General features: G+C 44.2%; 1 protein-coding gene across 3 annotated transcripts in view; it reads right to left on the bottom strand.

The window, feature by feature from the left end:
- Positions 1 to 18,750, bottom strand: part of GRIA3 (glutamate ionotropic receptor AMPA type subunit 3) — a 139,694-nt gene that overhangs the window by 13,890 nt on the left and 107,054 nt on the right. For 2 of the 3 annotated variants that reach the window (XR_011903529.1, XM_072336380.1), the window contains exons 12-14: positions 16,485 to 16,683; positions 3,941 to 4,188; positions 3,252 to 3,366 (exon numbers count right to left, since the gene is read on the bottom strand). Coding sequence is in view for 2 of the 3 variants with exons in the window: in XM_072336380.1 (XP_072192481.1) it covers positions 3,252 to 3,366; positions 3,941 to 4,188; positions 16,485 to 16,683 (562 nt within the window). In the remaining variant the exon portion in view is untranslated. The remainder of the gene's footprint in view (positions 1 to 3,251; positions 3,367 to 3,940; positions 4,189 to 16,484; positions 16,684 to 18,750) is intronic. The other variant, XM_072336381.1, reaches the window with a different exon arrangement.

Genomic DNA, 18,750 nt, shown 5'->3' with positions numbered 1-18,750 from the left:
AGGGCAGGACTCAACTAGCTCTCCGCAGAAGTAATCTCCTGATTAAAAGGGAATGACCAAAAAATGAAGCAGCGTTGCATCAAGTACCATTTCACAGATGCACTCCAAAAGAGATATCAGCCTAAAAAAGAATACATTAAACAAATTAAGTCGAATAATTAGGAAGGACTCCTGGCATGTGAAGCTGGTAAAACGCTACGTTCAGACAATTTCCTTCTATGCTGGTTGTCATTCAGCGTTACCATGAAAGTATGAGAATCTAAGAAATGTTTCAACTGCCGAACTATAGAAATTAATCTTAGCAGAAAATTGTTCCTATGCAACTGAATAATTAGTTTCCCTTAAGTCGCTCATCCTGCTGCTGCTGCCTACATCCTGTTTTCGTCTATTTCTCGTTAAATTCCTATTCAGCCATCACTCAGCTACAAGATGATAGGATTGTATAATAAACAAAATAATTAGTTTCCAATCTGGTAATAGGTTGTAACATATTTCCTGGAACACATTTGTTTTATAACTGCTATTCTGCATCCTGTCGCAACTGTGAACACAGCTGACATGCATAAGAGGTTGAAAATACGATGCAATTTTGCCACAAATCCAGTGGATGAACCTGAATTCACACTCATTTAAGAGAGCAAAGTGAACAAACATTGATGCAGGTACAAGATGCCTGTAACGGGCAAGTCAGTCACCCCACATGTGTTAACATGCATCACACATCCACTGTGCACAGAGGGAGCCCAGCACTGACTGTGGAAGCCCCTCCCAGGGCAGCCCCTGCAGTGCAGTGCCCACCACATGTGTGTCATGGAGCAGATTTAAACACTTCCAGAAAGGCCATTTAGAGCCTTCTCTGATTCCCACCATAGGACTCAAAATCCTGTTGACACTTGGAGTCACTGGGTAACTTTACAGTGGCCAGGAACATGCGGTAACAAGAGGTAAACTCACAATTACAGCTCAGAATCCTGCAGCACAGTGTAGTACTTGTATGATGAACCACAGGGAGGATGCGCATGGGAGGGAACTCCATGGGATAGCAATGGGCACTGGCACAGGCAAACAAGTACATACTTGCTCTGGCTGTCAACACAAGCTAGAGCTCAAGACCATGCTGGAGGCAGGCAGGGCCAATGGCCTGCTCAGGCAGCTGCTCCCCAAGCCCAGGTCTCTACTGACTAAGCTGAGAGAAGGGCTCTGTCAGCTTTGCCGGTAGAGAAAGCTGCCCCAAGCAAGCAATGGGCCCCATGTGGTCGCCTCCAGTGGCCATCCACCACCCGCCCTGAGCAGTGACTCTGACCCCCAGGTGCTGCCATTCATTCATCCCCAGATATCACCTCCGTCATTCACTCCGTCCTCCCAGGTTTTGCCTCCTTCATTCAGTCCCCTTCAGTATCTCCTCCTCCAAGGGAAAAAGGAAAAAAGCACAGCACCAAAGTGACTCCCATGGGATCCCCTATTAATAAAGCCATGTTGGTACAATTAGCTGTGTAGCTGGGATGACAGCATGAGGGTAAGCCAGGCTCAGGTGGGAGGACAGAGGAGGGGCTGGCATTGCTGAGGATGCCAGTGTACGCTGCCAGGAAGGCATTTGTCTGTCTGTCCGCCTGTCCAAGTGCTGCGCAGCCTGAGCCTGCAGGATTAAATGCCTGCAGAATGCTGCCTCAAAGAGATTTTATTGAAAAAAAAAAGCCCTTTTTGATTTACTACATCTCCAAAAATAACAAGTCACCCTACTCTGCCTGCCTGTCATGTTTGCTCCCCTGTCCTGGCGTACCTCTCAGCATCCACTGAGCAAGGCCAGAGCTTGCTAATAGGTGGCACTGCTCTTTTACAAGGTTCTTCAGCACAAGCAAGAATAGAAGAATGACCCTGCTCTAATTATGATCATTTCTGAAATCCTCTTCAACTTCCTCAGGGCTGCAAGCATTAGTTGCCTGGTTTTAATTCAATGAACTCAAAGCAGTGAAGTTCATTGATGCTGCCTCGTACGAAAGGTTTGCTTCCATGAAGGCAGTATTAGACAACGCAGTGCTGGATCCCAGGAGAATATTAAACATTTAATATACCAGCAAGTCTACCATTATATAAAAACGTGTGAAGGATGAGCCACAGAGCTAAAAAGCATGTGAGAGCTCTGCAGGCTGCTGCTGAGCACTGCAAACACAGGCACTGAACAAGCCAGGATGCGAGATGCACACCAGTTAGCTCCTTCAGTACAGGATCTCCTTTGAGCAGCTCAAGGAGTGTGGCTTGGGCACAGGCTGCCTGGCGTAGGGAGAGGCCTCAGCCCATGTTTGCCAATGGACATGTTGCACTGATGCTTCTGAAGCTAGGATTTTAATCTGTATTTTAAAAGCACAGCAAACACAAGTGCAGTGCTCCTGTGTGCAGGAGGCTGGTCGCTGTCATACACAGGTGACTCTGGGCTCAACTACCCAAACCTTTCATTAAGATTAATTTCCACTTCACTGCATCATTTCAGCGCCCTTCACTGCTGCAAACAACATCTCTTGCTTCAGCTTCACACACTGCAAGCTCTAGTTCCTTATACGTTGCTGTTATTGCTAATATCTTACCACTAATGGACGATTCCCATCATTGCTTAAGTTTTCAGCAGAGCAACGTAATTGAAATCAAATTCCTCAGTAATTCCTGTACTGAGATGGCAGATAATACCCAGTCTGCTCTAGCTACTGCCATTGTTGTGGTCATTGCTGAGCTCTTACCTTGTGACCCCACGCTGGGCCAGCAGCCTCCCTACAGCACAAGAAGCAGCTCAGCTCTGAGACCAGGCAGCTTAGGATAGCAGCCTGTACCTGCAGTCTGGCCACCAGAGCCCCAGGCTGGGGACCAGCCCCAGCAGAGTTTGGGGGAAGGGAGCCATCCCCTGTGGTCCAGGTTACACTCGGAAGTAAGTCTAAGCCTCAGCTATGCCACGGAGGAGTGAAGCCCTGTGCACAGGACTGGAAGCAGCGGCTGGTTATGGCCTGGTCCCACCAGCACAAGGCTTGCTATCTGTTAGTTCAGTGAGGTTTGCAGGCTTGACCAGAAACTGCTGCCACCGTTAAACATCGCTGTTTCTTTACAAGAGCTACTGGGCAAGCAAATGGCGTTGTTTTTTTTTTTCCCCCCATCGCAACAATTCGGATGGTTTTGATCTGCGTTTTTTTCCTTGGCGAGCACAATAACAGCCTTGCCGATTACTCTCCACTAAGGTACCCGATTGTGGTGACATTGAGGCTGACCTTGGAGTCACCTCCCCCGCTGCCGCACTCTCCTTTGTCGTACCACCATTTGTTTTTCAATTTGTCCAAGAGGCCTTGCTCATTCAGTTTTAATACTGCCAGGTTAACAGCATTTCTTGAAACGATAAAACATAACTTGTAAGAAAAATGCACAAATGCTCAGGAAATCGTAACGTATAAAAAAAGGAGCACAAGAGGACAAATTGGCTAAAATTTCACAGAACGTGGAGCTATAAAAATGTTTGTACAGCAAATACAGGGTTAAATATTGGAAGGTGGCATGGAGGATAACATTTGCTCAGAACTGAAGTGTGCGGGATGGGGAAATCGTCTTTGAGAAAAAAAGTAACAAGAACACCACATCATGCAGTTAACATTCGTCACGTATGGCAGGTTAACTCGGCTTTTACCATTTAAATTGAAAAAGCCATCGAACTGTAAAATTAAAACAGCAACAAACAATCAGAAAGGACAACACGAAGAGAGCACTAAAAAAAAAAAAAAAGTAAATGGATGCATTAAATAAACGAAACCGTAATTTACCGTCTTATTTAACTCCATGGAATATTGAAGATTTTTAAACTTTAAAAAGTTACCTCAAAATCCACAAGAAAGAAAATGACAACACAATACATCAGGGTAGGTGGAATACTATAACAACATGGATATTGTTATATTATTCCACCCACCTTAATGCTGAGCCTTTGGGGGTGGCTACCCCGTAGCCCTTGGAATCCAGGTTCCCTCCAACTTTCATGGTGTCGCAGGGCTTGCGCTGCTCGATGTACTCGTTCATGGTCGACTCCAGCAGGAAGGCGAACTTCCCCTTGGACTTGCGCACCCTCGCCACCCCGTCTGCCGTGGTTTTGGTGAACACGGAGGGCTCGGCTGACTTCATGTAAGACCACATTTTCTCGTAGACGGCAATTTTTGATCTCTGGGAGAGAGGAAAGGAGGGAGGTGAAAGGTGGTCAGGTCAGCAGAACAAAAATGTGTCCCCAGCTGTCCTTCTGCAGGGGTCTGTAAGCATTCTGTCAGACAGAGGGAGGCTGCTTGACCCAGCATGGCCGGTGTTGGTAAAGGAAGCCTCTCCTTTGCACATGAATCCTCAGCACTGGCTTTTGGGCTCAGCCAGATTTAGGAAACACCAACATTTGCTTACTGAAAATTCCCAACAGGGCAAAGCTTTGCTTTTGACAGCAGTGGTGGAAAGTTGATGATACAGGAGATGAAGAAGACCTTACGATGATGCTCAAATGAGAGCAATCAAAAAATCCCTTCTTAATCAATAATCAAACTTTACAAATTCAGCTTCACACTCCCCTAAAAGATCTCAGATGCAGATGTTAGGAGTTAATTAACTGCTTGTGTGCCATGTACATATTACCTGTGTTTTTTCATGTTTCCTTGTTTTGAGACTGAGCCAATGCTGACAGCCTCCAGCTCAGCACACAGGCTCTTTGAAGCTGGAAAAGCAAAGAAATGCATTGCTTCCCTCATCCTCATCCCCTCCAGAGGGATTTAAACCACCCGCAGATGTTAAAGCCACCTCAAGACTCTTTAAGCATTGCTTTCTGGCACTGCCAGTTACACTTTTCTGCTTGGTCGATAGAAGGCAGTAATGCTTACTGTATTGCTCTGAAGTCTGGAAATCCCAAGGATTTATATAAGGCTTTCAGCCCAGGCTGTGGTTATCTTGAATTTATGCCTCCTACTCCTTGCCAGTTTCCTGTCCACAGCCTTCCTTGCAGAACAGGACTTAAGCACATAGTAGCTAAATCTAGCTCAAATTTAACAAACTCATGGCAGAAAACCGTTAATGTCCATCAGTTTGATGATTGAGACACGTTTCCTTCTCATTCAGACCAATTTAATGTGTTTTGAATAATGCAATGCTTAACAACCAGCCCGCAAACATTTCACGGGGAGTAAATCCTGCCATCACTGTTCTTCAGACTAAAACACCAGCTAACATTGCTATGATGGAGGGTGGGCGAGGAGCACAGAGGGCAGGATTTTATTTTAATTATCCTTCCTGATGAGCTGAGAAATGCTAACCAATTAAAAGCAGCACCATCAACAACGGGAAATCAGAACGGCGGCAATGCAATGTGGCTTCATTAAGAGCAAGCAGGCAGGGTGGTTTGCTAGGAGAAAGCCTGAGGGCTTTGAGGTGAACACCTCCAGGACCAAAGTTGTCTGCATGGGAGCACAAGGGATGCTGGGCACTTGTGCAGCAGGGGAAGGATGTCCCCCCCGGGGCTCTGGTTGCTGCCCACAAGTGGTGGCTGCCACCTCCCTGGTGCCCCATGGGCAGCGGTGTGCAGCTGTGCGAGAAGAGCTGGTGGAAGCCCCCGGCACGGGGCTAACCGTGGCCAGGCCTGCCCGCTCCGCTCATGCAATTTGCTCACGCAGAAATGTAATAGAAACAGATTGCTTGGCCAACACAGGGACTGCATAAGCAATGTTAATTCTGCTGTGTCCTACTTTCAAGGTGCTTGTCCTTACAACCTTAATCTTCTTTTAACATAAATAATACAAATGCACCTGCCCGTTTATATTCGCAACGGGCATCTAAAGGACAAAAGGAAGGTAAAAATGTGGCTTTCCTGCTTCTATGTATCTCATTTAGATAAAGTGGTGTGCCTTCAAAAACAGTGCATATGCTAAGTATGCTTTGCTTGTTTTCCTCTGCAGAGCGTGCCTTTAATTACACAGATAAACCATAATTTCTTTTCCTTTTCATCTTCTAACCCACACCGGAATACGTCTTTAATAAGTTCTTTCATACTCTTTCCAGCTGGCCTGACTACTAAAAGCAATTGCCAATACATCTGTGCATTGTTAATAATAACAGTTATCTGATGAGTGCCAACAGTGCAGTCAGATCTGCAAATGGTCCGAACAAAGCTCCAAGGGCAAAGGGGGAACACAATCATCCATCATTCAGGAAACCAAATTCCACAATTAAAACATTTGAGATTACAGATTTCTTTTGAAATTGAACAGATAAACTAAGCTTTATAATTTGCTCCCTCGCTCTTCTGAATGATCCGGTTAATACAAATAATTATGTTCCTATACGATCATCATTGCCCACATCTTCTTCTGTCAAGTGGGGATTTTCACAATATCTTGTTATTAGCAAATTAACTAAATGAGTATAGCAGACCGCTCTAATCTAGCGTGAGCAGATAAAAACATAAACCAGTAATGCCAACACTGAGTGGGAATAGTTCAATAAAATGCATCAGACACACAGGTTTTGTTGGACCAGGGGTGGGGTGGGGGCTGTGGCCAAGGTCCCACAAGCAGGAATGGGGCAGTGGTACCACTGCACCACACAGCATCAGAGCTGCTCTGTGCAGCCAGAGCCCTGGGCTGGTGTTTGAGAAACCTCCCAGGTGTTGCCTACACAGGGGACCCAATTTTGCACCTTCTCCACTCAATAAAGGAACCAGTTAGCTAAAGGTGGTCAAATAATACATGATGCGATGAAATAAAAGATGGCATTTTGAGTGAATGGTTGTCTTATTTCCTAATTGCCCCCCCAAAAACCCCAAAGCCCAAATAAAAAACAACAACAAAACACCACAACCAACCAACCAAATCAGAATCCCCTGTAAGCCTCACCCACCAGGGGGGCTGGCAGCAGAGGTGCCTGGCATGCAAAGGATTTATGCTCCCAAGAGAGGTAAGGTTGGGTAAAACTACACTGCTTGTAGGGCTCAGTGGCAGCAAAACATTTTCCTTCTCATTAAGTGTTATTTTTAAAGAGATATTTAGAAGAAAAAAAATAAGCTTAAAAGCAAAGATGGAAGCCAATTCAAAACTCCTCACTGTAATAACTCCCTGCACACTCTAACTCCTCTTTCATTCCTTTGATACTGCTCTCAAGAAGTCCGTCACACACATTTCCTTGGGATTTCAAGGGGATGTTATTACCATTTTTTTCCTTAAAAGCAACATTTGCAGTGTTTCATCTGGGATTCGGGACACATTATAGCGTCCTTTCACGATTAGAGCCTTACTGCAGATATAAATAGAGCGGGCCCTGCTTTGTCAACAACACTGTGCCCCTCTGCCAGATGCAGTGTCCTGCAGAGCCAGGCCCCATTTTTAACTTAGCTTTGCCTTCCAGTTCTCCTCACTAGTGCATGTGTTCAGCTCCAGCACCTCAATGAAAAGCCAAACTGGCCCAGCATGTGCAGGCAGGAAAGCAGCAGATTCACCTGCTGACTGCTTCCAGCCACCCAGCTCCACAGCACTGGGACCAGGTGCTTTGGTTGCTCATTCCCACATTCAAAATGCCTAATACTGCAAAACCCAACACCTCTCAGATGGTTATTTGACACTGGTTAAATTTACCTCTGAAAAACCTCTCTGTGACAGAAGGTTCTCCCATTGACCACACCACCTTCCCCCCAGAGCAGACGCCTGTCTCACACTTACTACTAAAAGTGACACTGTGTCAGCTCCTCCGCCACCGAGTGTCACAAAGCTGTTATGTTTGAAAGAAACAGCGCGTTTCCTCTATAGCGTATGTTAGGGGATGATCTTTGCCCATTGCTGAAGGTTTTTCCCTCTCTGTCTCCTCCTCTGCTACCCGCAGATCTTTTTCAAAACGTTCACCCCATGCGCCCCAGTGGAGTATTCCATTAAAATGGTCAAAATTGACCCCTGTTTCTTCTGACAGGCACTGGCAAATTATTTCCCAGCAGTCAAGCTCAAGATTTATTCACAAGTGATTGTCGCTGATAATCCAGTCATAAGCCAAATTCACCTACATCAATTTTACATTTAAAACGAATTGCATGTTCTCATTTCTTTTTTTAGTCTGCATGTTTAACATTTAGATTATTACACTTCTTCAAACTAAGCGTCTTCACAACTAAGAGATTAAGAAACTGTAAGCCACGAGAGATGTGCTATGAGAAGTAGGAGAATGGTGCATAATCAGCCACCATTGTAACGAATGGTACAGGTGGATGGGAGAGGAAGAAGACCCATAAGGATGCCAGTTACACCTGACAGCATCTCAGAGTCATGCCCAGGCAATGCAGTTCACACACTTTGTTGTAGCTCAGTATGCACTGATATTCAGTTAATGTAATGTCAGTGTGCAGCACATGTGAGACAGGGACCTGTCGCTGCACACACTCTTCTACTTCACCAGCTCTTTATAGCTCTTTAACAAGGGAAATTTATAGCACTAAATCAGGCAGATGTTGCTGACACAAAACACAAAGGTCCATACTACAAACAGCACAGATCTTTAATCTGAATAATACACGCTGCCTTTAGATATATGCACACCTCACTGATAGGAACCTAGGTAGTTAAGCATGAACCTTAGCTTCATTATCATCATTCACTGCTTTTCTTCCATGTGTGCAATTAGCTCTTTTACAGCAGCTAATGAATCTGGCAGCTTATGAACCATTAAGAAGCCAGTGACTCAGCAGGAGTGAAAAAGGACCAGCCGATTGCCCTGCTACTGCTCCACCGCCTGCCTTGGGAGCACCGTGAGATCCATCCGTTTTGGGCAGCTGCTCCCAGTGTGACAAACTGCAGCAGTGCGGCTACCCCTGCCTTAGGCTTTAGGACAAGCATAGATCAGTGCTTTCTGCTCCCCACAAACGTGACACAGAGCAACCACAGCTGCCTAGGGAAGAAGCACACGATAGTGGTTGGTGCCCTTGGCCAAAGGCCAGCTCTGGAGCACGCGGATGGTGGCTTAGAGCTGCCACATCACGAATACCAACATGATAAATATCATTACTAAGGTGCCTCTGCCTGGGATTTCCAAACCTTTCACTATGAAGGAAAAGATAGGTCTCAGAGAACGCCTGAGGGCACATTAGTTCCCTTTACAGCTGCGTACAGGAAGGCAGGGATGTCACTTACTGAAGGTCATAGGGCACAGCCTAATAGATCAATGTCACAGCTTTTAGCCACAGATAACTTGTGATGCCAGCAATTTACTTACCTAGATGGACAGAAAAATCAATCCCATCATTACATGAGCCTCTTGTTTTTATTACATTCTGGGCAGAAGAAAGTAGGTCAGATGCCGTGAGGAAGCACAGGGCGCTTCACTTTCAGCAAGCCCAGCCCCTAAACTGCCAAATCCTGTCCACAGAGTATGAACCTGTGGGGTGCTGCCAATAAGCGAAGCCATAGACTGTCAACTAGTCCGTATATTCGCAAGAATTAGATGCATATATGCATGTAAGTACAAAGGAATGGGTGAATATATCCCAGTGAGTTTTGCGATGGGAGATATTGTCATGCTGGTTTGCTACCAAAATTAATGAAGATGTAACTTCTGCTTAGAAATCTAATTCTCCCTTCCCAATTGAGATGAGTGAAGCCCAAAGGGCTTCCAGGCCCCAGTTTCCTGTTTCCTTCTAGGACCCGTTCAATAAGGGAAGGTTCAACCAGGCCCTGTCGGGGCCTGAAAGGGTAGAGGGCTACGTGCTGCCAGCAGGCTCTGCCCCACATAGAGCAGAGGAAGGTGGCAGGGAGCAGGCAGGGGGTCCCTGGCTGTGGCAGTGAGCAGATCATGTGCTGCAGCTGCTTCAGGTGAGCACTGCTCAGCCATACAGATGAGTGAATGTTCAGGCCATAATGAGGCTTTGCTGACACGTCAGTCTGGGGAGCAGAATGTAAATCAAGATTTAAAACATCCTTTCCTGGCACAATATTGAGCTGCAGACTACACCTAGATTCATCTCCTCACTTTACTGCTGCCATCCATTCCTCCATGTTGCAATACTGATCGGGAAATTAAAATGAAAGTCTTCACCAGGAGACAAGCTGTCTTTGTAAATCTTGCTGTAATTCATGAGCAGAGCCATGCCCGGTGAGCAGGCAGAGAGTGAGGCTGGGCGGCACCAGTATGGCTGTCTGTCTGTCTGGGGAGCAGGAGGCAGCACACACGGAGGGCAGGATGACATCAGGCTGAGTAGCATCCTTCCAGACACAGTGCATGGAGCAGACTCGTCTCATCTGTGCACCCGAGCAGCCCAGCCCTGCTCTGGGTTCAGCCCTCAATAAATTAATAGCAGCGTTTCCAGCACAGTATCTGAGTGCTGTCAGGTCTAATGAATTTCCAGCTCCAGTCAGAACGGGCCAACATGCAGGCAATGATGGAGAAACCCCAGTGGACTGCAAGAGGGGATGTTTCGTATTCACATCATTAGAGTTTCTAAACCTCGATGTATTTTCTAATTATGCAAAAGCAACGGTAGCAGCACCGTGAGTAATTTATCAGCACCCATGTATTTTAAATGAATCCCCAACAAGCACATATTAATGTGACACAGACACATTACATAAAGTATGAGAGACTTGAAAATCCTGGGTTCTCAGTGTCTGGAGCAATGTCATTAGCATTACCATATAGCTGTTCTCCAAGAAGCAGAACGATTCAAACAGCAAGTGATTTTCCCCCAGGCACTCTCTGCTTGCTCCTCTGGTGCAGGCATGGCTGCATGTTAACCCGCTGCTGGCTGCGTGCTGAGCCTCACCAAGGCCATGCTCCACGCCTGCTGCCAGGCTCTTGGTCACAGCTCCTCTGCACCATGTACTCTGCAACCCTGGACTTAGAGAAACTCATTTTTGAATGATATAAAGACGCACACGGGCTGGAAAGACTCAACAGTGAGCACAAGTAGACGTGGTAGGAATACGCCATCTGTTACTGAAGATAAGGAGAGAGTTATTCAAATATTTGTTATTAAGTGTTTGTTGAGAGCTCTGCTGAACCCTGGCTTCTCTGCTGAAGTCAGTAAAATGGTTCAGGCACCTTAGCCCCACTTCCATACAAGCACTTCCTTGCCAAGGAGCAGGTGATGGATGAGCTGCTAATTTTACTTCCCATAAGGACACATTTTCCCTTCCAATCCGTAGGCTTAAGGACATTAGATCACTTCATGGGAATCCATTTCTTATGTAATTATGTCACATTTGATTTCCTGCCATCCTTAAAACTGCCTGTTAGTCAGGTGGCAGAAGGGAGACCCAACAAATTAAGAGTAAAAAATCTACAAGCAGACAGTGCATCACCGTGCAATGGAGAGCTGGCGATCTCTGCAGACGTGCAAGCATCTCTCAGCATCTGTGCACGCTCAGCTATGTCAAACAGGGAAGGGAAAGAGAATATATGGGTGAATAAGCTTTTCAGATTTCTGCGTTGAGAAGCAGTTAAAACACAGCGCTTTTTCTGATTAATTGCTGCCACGTTGCGTATCAAAGATCTACACAACTCATCTCTGAAGCTATCACTTTTCTCTGATGTTCTGTTCTTTAAAGTCCATAAACACAACCACACTTCAATATTTTTGTCAGGCATTTGTTATGATCGCCGCGTTGTTTTGCTCAATGCCAAGAGCACTGAAGGCTTAAAACTGCTAATCATAGTTTTATCCGAAGGCAAAAGAAAAAACATTTGTATGAATGCTGTGCTGGAAACAAGTCCTTCATCTTCTCTAGCAAAATGCAATTTTAAATTAAAAATCAAAGAGTTTAACTACAGATGAAGCCCTTTGCACTGCAGGTACAGAGTTCACAATGGTGGTTTTAACAGGCTCTAATGATGGTCTCAATATCATTTGATTGCAGAGAATGCATAAGAATCACAAAGCAGCTATTGGTTTGTAATTCAAGTCTTCTCCTTAACTACACTGCTTGCTGATAGCATTTATTTCCCATACTTCTTGTCTTCCCACAGCCTTATCAGAGGAAAGCAATGAGCTCTTTACCTTATAACTGGTGTGTAATATACCGGTGCTTCACAACATATAGGTGTCATTACTTTCCCCAGAAGTAACCAGGGAATGAAAAAATGAGGACCATCATAGGACCACCCCATGACATTCCATGTCTTAAAAACGTATGGCATTGTGTTTTTATGTATGTATGAAGTCCAGAAAGGTTTGAGATGTGAGCCTGAACTGGAAAGAATCGCTTTTAGAGAAAACTGCTGAAAATGAACTTCAAGCGCTGAGTGAACCCACAATGAGTAAAAGAACGGTATCACTTCCCAGCACAACATCAATTTAGACAAAAATACCACTGAGGTGTCTGGTAGGGTATCCAAACACAATGGGAAGGGAAGCGTTCCCACGGGAGGCAAAAGGAAAGCATATGTAGACTCTCTGGTGTCCTCAAGTCAACTATTGCTCCTGGATGTCCTGAGGTAATGGAGAGTTCAACTTCAGCTGTGAATTTCATACAGTGATGCAAAATAAAATAAAAATCCTAAAAATAATATCTGAAGTATCCAAGCTGTGTTTGAGGGCTGTTAGCCTGTTTGAATTCTCCAGGCACTGAGTCTGAAGTCTTGTCATTATCAACAGCAGGAGCAATGTCAGTGTCAGACTCTATCCCACACTAATGAACATCATTGCCAGGTAGGACTAAGCAGCTGTAACAGCAGGAACCATCATATCCAAAGGATCTCTGCCCTTTCTGCTGGAACTCCTAACAGCCCCGATAATTGATGCCACTTCCAGGAGAAAAAAAAATTAGGAACTGACTTGAGAGCAGCAAGTCATTTCAGCTGAGGCACTGAGGGGCTGTCGGGCAGCAGAGTTGTTTTGTCACAGACAACCTTGAAATCATGGTTGAGGAAAATACAGAGTTCTAAAATAAAACAGGAATACTTTGAGGCCTCCTTTTTTCTCTAATTTTAGTTAAGGGTGATTAATGGTGTGGTATGAGTTGCCTTCAATTTCCCACAAAAAAAAAAAGAGAAAGACCTAACGCAAGATCTTGCAAAATACTCCCTATCTCAATATTTCATCCTCTGAAGTCTTGTCACATTAGATAAACCTCAAGGACACCTTCTGAAATTTCAGGTTTCCCAGTAAAGAGTACTAGCTGGTCAGCTGCGTTTGTAGATGATCAAGCACATGCATTATAATATATCTTAGAGAAGTCTCTCAAAAGCCTCTTAATGCAGTTATCTGCTATCAATTAGATGAAACCACAACAAACTGAAGATCAGTTTCTATTTCCAAATGTCTAGAAACACGTTCTCTCATTTCTTCAGTAGCTTAAATACAGCCAAGCTTACATAAGACAAACTAATTGGTTGTAAAGGTCACACCTTTAGAATGTAGCACATCGGAGGTCTGAAACCTGCGAGACTGTAGCATCAGACTTAGGCTGAGTGCTGTATTTGGATTACATGATATACTGATTTGATGAGCTGCTCAGATATGCTAAAGCTTTAATTGAATGTATTAGAAGGTGTTAATTCTAACAGAGATACCCTTAGAATTTGCAGCATCACTATCTGTTACTGCTTTCTAGTATTGTCCTTTACTGGCTTGCATGAAGGAAAAAGAGGCATTTTGTAGCCCTTATCTGAGACTGTATATGAATAAATATTGAAGGAGAGGTTTTTCTCCTCTTTAGTGTGGATGAATGCCCTTTGAAAGCCAAAATGGAATTGATGTGATCTATTGATTGCCATTTAACTGCCTTTATAAACTAATCAGTGAAAAACATAAAATGTTTCTGAGCAGAAACAAGAAACAACCATAAAGATATAGGAAGGCTCATTTGGTTCTTAGATGTACTGCAAGGACAAATACCCTGTGATACAGAGAGTCACCAATGACTGAGACTGAGGACAGTGAACAGTGACTGTTGAGCAAATGTTACAAAAAATATGCTTGATTGCTTTAACTGAGAGAGAATGCCATACCAACAGCATTCATTGTGCATGCTTGAAACAGCAGTGTTATATCTGGCTGTAAGCTACTGATTTTTTCCTGCTGTAGCCAGTCTGGCACCTTTCACTGGCCAGCAGCAGCCATTAAGATCAATATGTGATCAGTATCAGAAATATCTTAGCTTTGTGCCTCTATGAAGAGAGAAAGACATAAAAGCCCCTTTCTGGGATCTTAGACTCACAGAATGGCTTGGGTTGGAAGCGACCTTAAAGATCATCCAACTCCCACCTCAGAAGGGGAATAAACACTACACCAAATCCAGGAGAACCCATGGCTCTTTCGGGCTCAGACTATCACTTCAATTGGTGCTCCAGCAGTGATGAGAGAAGAGCTCACTGGGAGAAGGTCAGAGCTATGTCAAGTTTCAGCTATCATTACCACCTTATTAGGTAGCTGATAAAGACTGTACAGTGAAGTATTTATATGAACATACACATTTAATACAAGGCAAATTTTTTGTCCTTCTCACATCAGAAGAAGAAGACTCAAGTTATGACAGTTCTGTGGCTGCACAGCTCTATTCAAATTAATTACTCTGCAAAAAGTTAATACAGCTGAAATTATGTTGTGTGCCTTGAGAATGCCAGGAAGAGACAAGCACCGCTCAGGGCCTGTTCTGGCCCACCTGGATCCCACTGAGTGGCATCACATCCCACTCCATCAGCACCGTGGATCATCTCCCTGCCTTCCCATCCCATTCCCCTATGCCTCATGGAGCCACTGACTCCTGACAGATCACCTTCCCTCACAGCCCTGCTTTCTTCAAGCACTAGGAGAGTCATGGCTCATCCTGAGACTGTTAACGGCACGACAGAGCACAAAAAGATTCACTAGACTGTAGATTTGCACAAGAAACACTCATTCCTTTGATTGCACAGTAAGAAGGGACTGCCATGTTATGCCTAATGAAGAAACACCTCCATACAATAACTCTTTTAGAATTAACAATAAAGAGATATTCAAAGGAAAGTCTTTTCTGTTTGGTTTGGCTTTTTTCTCTTAAGAACACTACAGCGACTGTGAATGGCACCAGTATTTCCAATCAAGTTGTGCCACCTTTTGTGACAGATCCACTCAGCTTGTTTTTTCCAAGCAGGTAATAGCACCTCAGGCTGATAATTAAACAGAATACAAGGTTTTACACACTGATTTCACCTTTGGGAAGATCAGCATTAATCTTGTAGGATTTTAATACCAAAAAGAAGCTGTTGTTAATACACTCCCCACCATTGCTAAGTAAGAACTAGCGAGTATTCGTCTGTATACAGAGACATTACATCTAAGTAATGTATTCACCACTAGCTTTTTACATCAGATTTATACACCCGTGCATGTGTGTGTGCAGTCTTTTATCCACGATAGAGCTATTCATCTTACGGCATCTCAGCTTTTCCAGTGTTTACTTGCTATTTTCATTTGAGCATGAAGCCTAAACATTCAAAATATTAAGTAAATTCAAGGCATCTTCAGTATTTAAACAGCAGCAAGGTTTTATTTCTCCCTTTTCCCTCACACTTGCACTTGACCAGTATGCGTGATAGGCAGTAATTAATCCTGCAGCACTGACCACTTTCCTATACAAAGAATTGTTGCCCTGAATGGCATTTGATTGGCACTGCTGAGAGAGAGCCAGGAGCTCCCTGCAAGGGCTGAGTGTTTCATTCACCCTTGGAAAGGCCAGAAATAAAGAGCTTTTCAGGTCATAACATTTTCTGATACAGGGGAAAAAAAAAATAAAGAAAGAAGAAAAATAAAGCAGTCTGAGGTCATATTTAGACATTTAATGACCACCCTCTGCAGTTCAGCTTGTGGTTTGGCAAGTGAAGAAAGGATGACTTCAAATAAATGTACATCCTTCCCTGCCTTCTCCCCTCCCCAAATACTGCAAATGCAGCATGTCTGTGAACCAGGTGAACACACAATTGTGTGCTGGGGTATGAAAGTTCCCCTCCCTCCTGGCTGACGCAGACCCAGTCACACACGTGAGCAATGAGGAGGGAGCCACAGCAACTACAGCCACCAGTGCACACAGAAATGGCAACACAAGCTTCTACCCCCTGCTTATTCTGGTAAGTAAACACCACTGCTGGATGCCATTAATGGCTGCCAGCTGGGCAAACAGAACAAGTAGGTCAAGACAGTCACTTCTCCAAGTTTTCTTTGCTAAATATTGTGCACAACTGCATTACTGCTCATCACACTGAGGCTCAGCAACTGGTGTTAAAATCTAGTTTCCTGCAAAAGCAGAGCTCAGGTTTTCCATCTTGAGATGTTTCAGGTTGAGCAAAACTACCGGTTTTTGATAAAATGACTTTTGATATCACACTCTGGCTTCCTCTTGATTGCACAAAGCAGCTTTCATCAGAACAGCTATTACGGATAGGGAAAAACAAATGACTGAATACTGGGGCACCGTGTATCAGGCACGTACAGCTTAGAAAATCTCTAATGGAGATACAAGAGAACTGCTTTAAAGCATGCAACTTACTCTAAAGAATTCTTTGGTTGAGCCTGAATCCAAAGTGCCATAGGCTATCTCGGTTTGTTTAGCCAGATCCTCTGCGCTCTCTATGGGAGACACCATCCTTTCCACCGTAAGGAAGGCAGCAAGATTAGCAGTGTAGGAAGAGATAATGATGAGAGTGAAGAACCACCAGACTCCTCCAACAATTCGCCCTGAGAGAGATCTATGGAAAAACACAGATCATCACATTTCTTCAAACACATCCCTTGATGTATTCATTTGTTTTTGATGTAGAACAGAAATTCACATGCACAATTCTGTTGTCCTGGTCTTCCGGGCATCTGTGAAGAGACACGCTGAGAGCCAGCTCCTGAAGCCTTCCTTGGGAGGGCAAATGGGCACGTACCTGCTCTTACCTAGCTACATGCTCCTCAGCCATTTAGTGAAAACAAGGACAAACAAACTGGTTCCTCTGAGCCCACCCCATCTGCAGTACTGGGCAGGAGTGAGCACTCCTGACTTCCTCAGACTTTTGCCAGAACACTTTCATCTTCTCCGCATTGCTGGCTCTTTGGAGACTGACCAGCTTTGAGGAAGAAAATACCTTTTACTGTATTGACTCTTAACATGTAAGATGCGGTGAAGTGCAAGAAGACATGAGTAAGCATCCAAATGAATAAAATACAAGAGATCCACTATCATTTTCTCATCATGACCTAGCAGGAATCAAAGACTGAATCTAAATATTCAAATGAGCAACGAAGCTGGTTTGTTTTATGTTAATTAACATCTGCATGCCTAAAATCCACTGTTTCAAGACAAGCATATTCCAGCTTTATAACTACCAGAGCAATGCAGGAGAAAGTAGAAAAATATGTTTTCTTGTTTTTTTGTTTTTTTGTTTGTTTAATAAAAATAAAGACTTAAAAACTCCAAATATGTTAATATACAATTACAAAGTGCTTGCTGGTCAGGACATCCAGATTGTGTAAAGCAATTGAGCATCTAGCTCAAAAGATCTTTGCGTGGCTGAAGAACCACCCACATCACTCTGCTCAGCTGGGTGAGGAATCCACTGCTGGGTACATTCTTCATACACAACATACTGACCAGGAAATGCTTCAGGAGCTGACAAAGCTATTTCTTATGTTTCCCTTTAATTCTTTACCAGTATCGAAGGTGGAAGATTCAATCCCAAATATATTAAATCCACAGAATCTGGGTGCTGCAGTTCTCAATTAGCGCGAAGGGAAGAAATAGAAAAGGAGAAAACTCTTACCTGTTTGTTTGTTTCCTTCCAGCCCCTCAATGCCACCCCCAGACAGTGGGTACAAGTTGTCCTACCAACAGATGGAGACAGGAAAAAGGAAAATGTCTGGTGCCAGGCCCCCACCCTGCCCACTCGAGGGAGGTGAGCTGGTAAACTGCCCAGTCTTGGCCAGAGCCTGACATCGCCTGAACCATGAAAAAAGTCCATTAAATTAATAAGAAACAAAAACAAAGAAACAAACAAACAAACAAAACCCAAACAAATGTAAAAAATAAAATAAAATAAAATAATCCGTCCAACATTAAAAGAACACACCAAAGAAAAATATTACCGCCACAATAAACACAGAGAGCGCAGTCTGGAATAGGTTAGAGGAATGTGGAGAAACAAACTACGAGGTGAAAGAAAGTAGTTCTCTGCTCCCTTCTAAGGGCAGGTTTGGGTTAGACCTATGGGCTACAGCCTGCTCTGCTTGCCTGTGGCAGGTCCATACCAATGTGCAGGCTTTAGGTGGTCATGAGGTTTAAGGAAGCCTAAGGAGTGAAGCATCACCTCTTTGTCCATCAGGAAGTAATGACTTCTGAGGTGAGAATGCTATGAGAAATGGTCTCTGCTCTGGCCTGCGTGTACTTCCTCAGGGCAGGACCATACCTGATGGATCTCTGCCAAGCACATCAGGCTGTCAGTCCCAAGGGCTCCTGGGAGGATGAAAGGCTTTCAGGTTCCAAGCTGGGGCAGTGCTAATTGACACGAGACTACTGAACGACTGCAAAGGTAAATTCCAGAAATACAAAGCCAGAATAATGCAGTAAGATAAGGAATCTCTCTACCTCACTCTACATTCATGGAATGTATCAAGAGAGCATCTTCTGGGATTTTAGAGGTGATAAAGGCACTTTCTGACCAGCTCCCCTACCAGCTAGGGGCTTGCTTTTGCTGTTTCATAAAACTGGATACCCTACACAACAAACCTCATATAAGCTAGAACTTAATTCTAGCCATCCACACAACAGTGCCTGC

This window comes from Excalfactoria chinensis, chromosome 4, assembly GCF_039878825.1.
Source record: "Excalfactoria chinensis isolate bCotChi1 chromosome 4, bCotChi1.hap2, whole genome shotgun sequence".
NCBI classification, from domain to species: domain Eukaryota; kingdom Metazoa; phylum Chordata; class Aves; order Galliformes; family Phasianidae; genus Excalfactoria; species Excalfactoria chinensis.
This window is presented reverse-complemented; position numbering and strand designations above follow the sequence as displayed.